This window comes from Barbus barbus, assembly GCF_936440315.1.
Source record: "Barbus barbus genome assembly, chromosome: 47".
Taxonomy (NCBI): domain Eukaryota; kingdom Metazoa; phylum Chordata; class Actinopteri; order Cypriniformes; family Cyprinidae; genus Barbus; species Barbus barbus.
The window spans coordinates 3,010,286-3,019,510 of NC_136725.1; the positions used below are offsets into that span (position 1 = coordinate 3,010,286).

Genomic DNA, 9,225 nt, shown 5'->3' on the forward strand with positions numbered 1-9,225 from the left:
CCAGTATGTGGCGCTGTAGTCCTGCCACGGAGATACACTATAAATGGAGAAGACTTGGACTATGCGCATAAACCTTGCGTGCAGTATACAAACGAACATGGAACAATACATTTATTAATCTGTGTTAATGTTAGTTAATAAAAGATCCGTCTGGACAAAACGCCTATACGATACAAAATTTATACAACTAAACGTGTCTCCGTGTGGACAGGGCCTAGTTATACTTAAAAAATGCAATTTGAGGTGGATTGTTTTGACTTGCTCAGTAAGCATCTGTCTAGATATACATAGAAATCCATTAAAAACACCTCATAATAAAGCACAGCAGCTAGATTTGCACAGGCAAGCGACACTCTGGTTTCCCCTTAGAAAATTAAACATGGTTTTATTATAGTAAAAGTGTATTAACCATGGTTTTTGGCTTGTATACCACATTTGAAAACTATGGTTAGTGTAGCAAAACCATGGTTAATTTGTGGTTACCATAGTTTAACTATTGTAGCCATATTTTTAGTTTTTTGTAATAAAACCATGGTTAATTTGTGGTTACCATAGTTTAACTATTGTAGCCATATTTTTAGTTTTTTGTAATAAAACCATGGTTAATTTTGGGGCATGAATGACAGAGTTCCCCAACAAGTGTTAACTTAACCAATGCATGAATTTTTGTATGGATCCTGGCTGCTGTAAAATCTTTGCATGAACATTTTACTCAGTATGTACTCAGATGTATGTTAACAGTTAAAGATAATTTCACTAGAGCTGTTTATTAATGTTTGTACGCTCATAACTGCGGCTGTACTGTGAGATGACTCTATGAATGATTAACTGCATATGCCTGTTGTCTCCTGTCCTCATGATCTTCAGACTATCCTCCTGTTCAGCAGTTCACGCCTGCCGCCGGGACTCCTGGCATCTATCAACCTCTTCAGTACTCTTCCTCTACAGCTTCTCCTCTTCCTCCTCAACCTTCCTACTCCTCCTCCTCTGCTGTCTATCCTCCACAGTTCATGCATCCTGCCTCCTCTCAGCCGGCAGCTCCTCCTGTGATTTCTGGGCCTCCTCAGGGAGGCCAGCCTTTCTCTCCTCCTCTCTCTTCTGGCGTGTCTTTCCAGCATGGTGGGCCAGGGTCGCCCACGGCTTATCTTCCTCCTCCGGTCGCCAGAGCTCCAGGTACTCAGAATGAACCCGCACTGATTCCAGCCTCCCAGAGAACAGGTCTGCACTCAGCACCAGATCTAAGACATACGAGCAGTGACTGATGAAAATCATCAGGTCTTTCATATATATTGTAGATACACTACTGGTCAAAAGCCTTTTCTGCTCCCCAAACAGTAAAAACAGTAATTTTGTGAAATGTTATTACAATTTAAAACAACTGTTTTGTATGTGAATATATTGTAAAATTTAATTTATTTCTGTTAAAATCTGAATTTTCAGCATCATTACTCCAGTCTTCAGTGTCACATGATCCTTCAGAAATCACTCTAATATGCTGAATTGCTGCTCCGTTGCTGCTCAATTAATAATAGTTCTTCTTTTGAATGTTAAAAACATCTATTGGAGGTAGAGACATTATATTTCAAAGAATTGTCACTTTTGATCAATTATTTGCATCCTGTGTGTGTGTGTGTGTGTGTGTGTGTGTGTGTGTGTGTATGTGTATATATATCTATGTATGTATATATTATTTGTTTTTGTTTTTTTTTTTAAGTTTTTTTCCTCAACAGCTTTTCAGTGGTAATGTATGACAGATGACAGTTTCCACAAAAATATTGTGCAGCACAACTGTGTTCAACACTGATAATAATCAGAAATGTTTCTTGAGCAGTAAATCAGTATATTATTATGATTTCTGAAGATCATGTGACACTGAAAACTGGAGTAATAAATTACATTTGAACAGATATTCATGTAGAAAACTTATTTTAAATTGTAAGGATATTTCACAATATTAATATAGCCTTGGTGAGTTTGAAAAGGCTTCTTTCAAAAACATAAAAAATCTTAAATCTCTCAGACTTTTTTCGTATATATTTAGAGTATATTGTTCATTATAGCAATTGTTACAGGTAGGCTTGCAGACTCATTTAAACTCATGTTTGCAGGGCTATTTTTGAACTAATAAAGACAAAAAGTTGATTTAAAAGTGGTGATCAGTCGAGTTGTACACAGTTAAAAATTACTACCAGTGGTGAACTGGTGCTGTTTATTACGTGTTTATTACTTGAGTTACAGTTTCTCTAAAATCTCCATGTTGCCTTAAAAAAGTTGATGGACACGTCATGCGTCAGCTACCTTATGTATTTGCAGGAGGATTAAATCAAGACTCAGCCTGGTCTTTGGAAGGTGAATTTATAAAGAGAGATATAACAATCTAACACGGAGGACCGTAATTGTCCATCTTGAATTATTAAGTAATTGCAAGATTCAAAATCAACAAGATTCACTAAAATTTTGCAGTGATTTTTTTTTTGGTTTTCTGAACTAATTCTAAAATGCATTAATCACTCATTTAGCTATATAATGATCAAGTATTGGCTGTAAATGGATATAAGGACAGTCATTTTGCTCTGCATTTGCACGGGAAGTGTGGTAAACGTCACTGTGGCTGTTAATAACTTATGCCTTAAATTTTAAAATGGCGTATTTTGTTAGTTGTCCAATATAATTGATGGTTTTCTTGCATTCAATGGTGCATGCACAACAAATCTTTAACTGTTGAGTCCTGCAATAGTTGTGATTAAGAACCTACTTCTAGTCAGCATGATATAATATTCATTAACTCTATGCTCTCCATTTTGAGAGTCAAATTGATGTCCTCCCAGCATTAAGCTCACAGAGGTCCAGCATTGCCACCAATTGAAATCCAAAATGAAATGATCTCCTCTGTTCCTCTGCAGGACCTCAGAACGGCTGGAACGATCCTCCTGCACTCAACAGAGCTTCCAAAAAGAAGGTGAGTTTGAAGATCGTCTGCTTGCTCATAACCTATGTGGATTAGACTTGATTTCAGAAAAACATCTTGTGTTTTTGGTCTCCAGATGCCAGAAAACTTCACTCTGCCAGCACCCATTACAGCACCTATCATGGCTCCTCTAGGAGACCCTCAGGTCCCTGCTGCCCAAACCATGCAGACCCTTCAGCCACAACAACAGGGTCCAGATCAGCCTGTGGGCCCAGCCACCTTCACCTCCATCCAGCAGCAGTCACTGGGACCCCCAGGCAGAAACCCCAGCATGCCTCTGGGCAACATGGAGGGTGCGCCTGGAGCGCCAATCGGAGATGTCATAAAGGTATTCGTTTATGTACAATAAGCCTATAATGCTAACACGTAAATGTTTGTCGGAAGCGTGTTAGTGGTCGTACACTTGGTGTTTTACCCATATTATACTATATTCTCAGCCACTTCAGTCCATACCGACTGAGAAGATCACTAAGAAGCCAATCCCTGAGGAGCACATGGTTCTGAAGACCACTTTTGAGGGACTGATCCAGAAATGCTTGGCTGCTGCTTCAGACCCGGTTTGTTTACAGTGAAATGACACTAAAAGCAATCGCTTGTTTCACGAGTTCTTGGTCTTCCAAAGCTACAAATAAATAAAAATAACAGATGTGCATGTCAGAAAACCTTATTGGATATTGGAAGCAGATAACATTAGCTATGTTCCAAATTAAACTTATGCACAAAACTGGAAAATCACTTAAAACATATGCGAATAAATCACTGTTTCCATCCAACGAGTTAAAGAGAACAAAATCGTCACTTCCTGGTAAACTGTGGCTCTAAATATCACTAAGAATATAGAAGCCACTGAATATAATAATTTTCATACATGCTGCTGTTTGTGAGCGCAGTCATGCAAGACATTTATACAGAAATACTTTGACGACAGACTTTCCAGAACGGCATTTCAGAAAGACCATAAAGTCAAGTTATCCCGTCTCATAGTGCAAAGTCACATGACTTTTTCGATGCGCACAGAGGAATTTATTCGGTAGATGTGTTTCCATTTCTTATTGGATAAAAAATGTATCCTACTCAGATTTGAATATTATAATGATGTGATACCTGGTTTTACTAAATAAATTCTACAACTCTGTATTTAGAGTCTTTAGTGAGAATACAGTTTATTAAAAACACACTGACAAGAACACACCAGTGAGTGTTTTAAATATCAGATATACATGTGGTGATGGTGGTTTTTTAATTGATCGTTTTTTATCAATTTGTAGTGTCCTTGCTGAATAGAAGTATTCATTGTTTTCAAAAAGCAAAAAAAAGTCTTAGTGATCCCAAATTTCTGAACAGCATATTGGCTCTCATGTATGTCTCATGCCATTTCTATATGCTGTGTCCCTCATTTTCAGATTTACTACTAAATGTACTATTACGTACATGCAATTTGCATGACAAATCAATTCGATTCAGATTCACAAGCTCTTGATTCGATTATGATCTGAATTCTATAGCGATTAATTTGGATATATATCAGTACAATACTTGTCAAAAACAGTACAGGAATCCTTTCAGTTGATACATTACTATAATAAAGGTTAAAATGAACAACAGTATGAATTATTAAATGAAATTGCTATTTATTTTAAGATATAATAAGCAACTTCTTAATTGTATAATATTTCTACTCCAATTCACTGTTAAAATATAAACATTTAAATATTGACTATTAAAAACTAGTGCTGTCAAACGATTAATCGCGATTAATCGCATCCAAATGAAAAGTTTTTGTTTACATAATATATGTGTATTGTGTATATTTATTGTGTGTGTGTGTGTGTGTGTGTATATATATAAATATAAATACACACATACAGCATATATTTTGAAAATATTTACATGTATATATTCATATAATTTATATCATATATAAATGTAACATTTCTCTGAAATATATACATGCATGTGTGTGTATTTATATATTTATATATATACACATAATAAATATGCACAGTACACACACATATATTATGTAAACAAAAACTTGTATTTTGGATGCAATTAATCGCGAGTTTATTTCGCGATTAATCGCAAAGTTATTACCCATAGTAAATATTACTAGTACTACCAAAAATGTTTGTTTGCATGTTCTTCTGTCTGTATCCTGTTTCAAATTTCCCAGCATTCCAAGTAAATACGTTTTCCCCTTCATCTTAACAGCAAACCAAGAGGAAGTTGGATGATGCTCATAAGAGGCTGGAGTATCTCTATGACAAGCTGAGAGAGCAAACAGTGAGTATTTTACTTTGAGTATGTAATCCAGCAGTATCTCCACAAGCCTCAAAATACTGCTGGTGTTTAAATGTTATATTTTGCTGCGATGTTTTGAGACACAACCTCTTCTCTCCAGCTGTCTCCAGCTATAGTCGGCGGTCTGCACAGTATGGCCCGCAGCATCGAGTGCCGCTCCTACACCGACGGACTCAACATCCACACACACATCGTGAGCAGCAGCAACTTCAGCGAGACGTCCGCCTTTATGCCTGTCCTGAAGGTGGTGCTGACACAGGCCAACAAACTGGGTGTTTGATATCCACTGTCTGTAACACACAAGCCAACAAGTATTCTCAAACCCTCAAGCCATCAATCCAGGACCAGTTGTGCATATACTCCACCAGTCTTAACCGATCTGGTTTACAGCCATGTTTTATTAGTTTATTCTTTGATTTTGTCACATGTTGTTTTAATGTTGTTGTTATTACATATTTGTAATCATGACAGAGCAGAGTGCAATAGGGCTTTCCCCTTTTATGTCTCCAGTTTTAATGGTAAATTAGCTTCATAAAATGAAATGTGAGTTTTATGCTTTAGCAGCAAGCTAATCGTTTCAGTGCACCGTGCATCATTCTTAATTTATGCTGTTCATTTGGCATTATTATTTTGAGTTTTAAGATGTTTACGAATATCGCAGATCCTCTGCATTTCAATTTATTTGCTGGGAATCTTCTTTGATTTACGTTATGGCATCATTTCTGCAGATGAAGTTTGGATAGGGCATCAAGGTAACATGATTTGCAATGAATTTTTATTTAAGCTAGTATTGGCATTCGTACAATTGGAAATTTACAATTAAATCTTGACTTATTTTTGTTTCATCATAATGCTGCCTGTCTTTATTGAACATCTCTACAATGTTTTAGACATCTTTTCAGATTGGCAAAAGAAACCGGATCCTATGTGTGACAAAAAGAGAAAAGTTCAGGCTACAATAAAGGGAATGTTTTTATAATCATCTTTTTTTTTCGTCAGTCTCAGCCAGCTATCGTTCTGTTAGTAAGTCTATTTTGAGCAATTTTGCATATGGCTGCACAAAAGTTTTGAGGCTTGCTCTAAAACGCTGAGTTTTTTTATGCAATCTGTGTACCGTCTCAGTAATTGAGATTGTACTGTAAATCTGATGATTGTTTTGCAGTTTTATTAAAAACAAATTAAGACCGCTGGTTTGTTTCTTTTTACAGATGCTTTATTTTAAATGTTAAATTCATATACTACACATAGCATTACATATTCATGTAAAAGTGTATACTAAAGTATTCATATTATTATACAAATTCATAATTTAATTTGCTAACATCTCACAGTTAATAGGAGTTGATTACTGTGCTTTAAATATGAATAATATGTATACTGTATATATATATATAGTCATGTGAAAAAGTTAGGACACCCTATTGAATCCCATGGTTTTCTGTATCAGGACATAACAAAAAATGATCAAATCCTTGGCTGGTCTCAAAATTTGGAAAATAAAACCTCAGATGAACAACATCACATAAAATATCATACTGTGTCATTTATTTATTTAACAAAAATAAAGGCAAGGTGGAAAATCCATGTGTGACAAAGTTAGGACATGCTATGATTCAGTTGCCTGTAGATCCACTTTTAGCCGCAATAACTTGTAATCATTTTCTGCATTTCTTTATCAGTCTCGCATCGTTTCTGGACCGCTTCACAACGTTGCTCCAGTTTATTGAGGTTTGTGGGCATTTGTTTATACACATGATTTCAGTCAGGATGAGCTCTGGACTATTGCAACCTCTTGATTCTTTTATTATCAGCCGTTCTCTTGTAGATTTGCTGGAGTGCTTGGGATCATTGTCCTGTTGAATCACCCAATCTTGGACAAGCTTTAGGATGGATGTCCTCACATTTAACTCTAGAATACTTTGGTATACAGAGATGTTCATGGTCGACTGAATGACTGTGGGGTGCCCAGGTCCTGCGGCTACAAGACAAGCCCAAAATCACCAGCCCTCCACCAGCAAGTGTGCCTCTTGGCATGAGGTGTTTGTGCTGATATGCTCTTTAGGTTTTCTTGGCCAAACATCTCCACTTTGGTCTCATCTGTTCAAAGGACAGATGAGAAGTAATGTAAAAGTAATCTTTTCAGAAATAAAAATAGCAAGGCGTTTAATATTCCAAAAAACTAAAAATCTAACATTTCATAAAATCTGTTCATAAAACATGTTACAATATCATGCCACTATACTACAGTGGATTTTTTTATTTTTTTTCACACTACGGTAAATTTGTTAACTTATATATTGTTTACATCATAGAACTTAATAAACTCTGCTGTTCAGACAAATAAGAAACAATGCATATAAAACAATATAAAAACTGCAAAATATTAAAACAATGACTTGGTTCAAATGTTTGCAACCCACATAAACTTGAGGTTTCCTTAAACTATCATTAGACTTAGACTTTTCTGTACACTGAACATGCCCGAAACAACAAAAAGCAGTCAAGTATCAATTCAATTGACTGAGTTTGTAAATACATTCATGGGAACAATGTTTTAGCTCATGGGCTTTACAACATCAGAAGTTGATTAAAGATCTTCATGCACAAAACAATGCACTGGAACAATATACAAATATGGTTCTTCAAAACCATACGATACTTGTAAATCAAATGGTCTGCCAAAAGGAAGATCCTTTACTCTTGACATACCAAAAGTACTCTGTTCTCTAACATGGTAAGCATGAAGATGCTCGACAAAGCCAACAGTTTCAGTCTTTAGTCACCAAAACATTTTGATCATCTATTAGAACAATTTCAGTTATTTTACTGAAAACTGGTAGCTCCTTTTCCATTTTAGTGCAAACCAGTAGGTCATGACGATATTCAGTTCCAGGATGTCTTAACCATGAAGCTACTGTGATCTTACTATCTGCATAATTTGGGTACCTTTCAAGAATAGTGTCACAGTATGGCAACTCCTCAACACCTAGAGTTTTCAAGGGCCCATATTCAACATTTCTAACAGGTAAACTTTCCCAAAGCAATTGCATACTGGTGTTTTAATGCAAGAGATGTTGTGACGTTTTTTATGCTGTGTTTCGCTTCACACCTCATAGACCATACTAAAGGACCTATCATGCGTATGCAACGTGGATAATAACATGTAATGGTGCTTTGGAATCAAATTCTTATACGGATACTCAAAATATTCAAAGTCATCATAAAATAACTATCTGAAGTGCATTTTGTAGTTTACTGAAAAGTGGGTGGTTTTTAAAATAACTTCCATCACAAAAATCAGTATAGACAGCTGTACTCCCACTTGGTTTTGACATCTGTTTATATATATCTGCTAAATATAAACTGCTATGTGTCCAACAGGGGAATGTAAATAACTGTCATATCTTACCCCTAACTTGATCTCTATAGGGTCAACAACAGCCCATTTTTCTTAGAAATATTTTTTCCATTTGTGTTCTGAACTCAGGTGCGTGAATGGATTATCCAGGTTATTAAAACAGTCCTACATTTTAGATGTTGTTGCAAAATCATCTGCAGGAAGTAAATTCATTACATCACTTGATATTGGAATGGATTTCATAGACCAGTTCTTCCAAATCCGATACTACAGAAGTTACAGCACTGGTTGCTACTCCACTACTTTGCAATCTAGCGATAATGGATGCACACATTTCTTGAGTGTCAGTCACCCTCCCTTTATCACTGAGTGATGTCTCTAGTAGTTCATTGTGATCATTTAAATCTGACGTTCATTATCTTCTCATCAATTTGATTTTCAGTCTCTGTTTGGTCTAGAAAGTCATTTCTATGAACACTCAAGTGCTTTCGAAATCCGGCATAGGTCATGAAGCTATGCTTACAATTGTTTTGTGCACATTTCAAGTTCAATTTTTTCCCAGGATAGTAAGCATGAATAAGTTTTAATAAATAATGTC

General features: G+C 35.9%; 1 protein-coding gene across 11 annotated transcripts in view; it reads left to right on the plus strand.

Annotated features, from left to right (window-relative positions):
* Window positions 1–6,793, plus strand: part of LOC306865759 (protein transport protein Sec31A-like) — a 26,414-nt gene extending 19,621 nt beyond the window's left edge. For 2 of the 11 annotated variants that reach the window (XM_079410537.1, XM_079410540.1), the window contains 7 exons: window positions 868–1,218; window positions 2,239–2,349; window positions 2,904–2,959; window positions 3,045–3,296; window positions 3,406–3,525; window positions 5,180–5,251; window positions 5,370–6,793. In XM_079410537.1, coding sequence (XP_079266663.1) covers window positions 868–1,218; window positions 2,239–2,349; window positions 2,904–2,959; window positions 3,045–3,296; window positions 3,406–3,525; window positions 5,180–5,251; window positions 5,370–5,549 — 1,142 coding nt within the window. In that variant the 3' untranslated portion in view covers window positions 5,550–6,793. Of the gene's footprint in view, window positions 1–867; window positions 1,276–2,238; window positions 2,350–2,903; window positions 2,960–3,044; window positions 3,297–3,405; window positions 3,526–5,179; window positions 5,252–5,369 lie in introns of those variants that run through there. The other 9 variants (XM_079410542.1, XM_079410545.1, XM_079410541.1 and 6 more) reach the window with 6 other exon arrangements.
* Window positions 6,794–9,225: the final 2,432 nt, after the last annotated feature.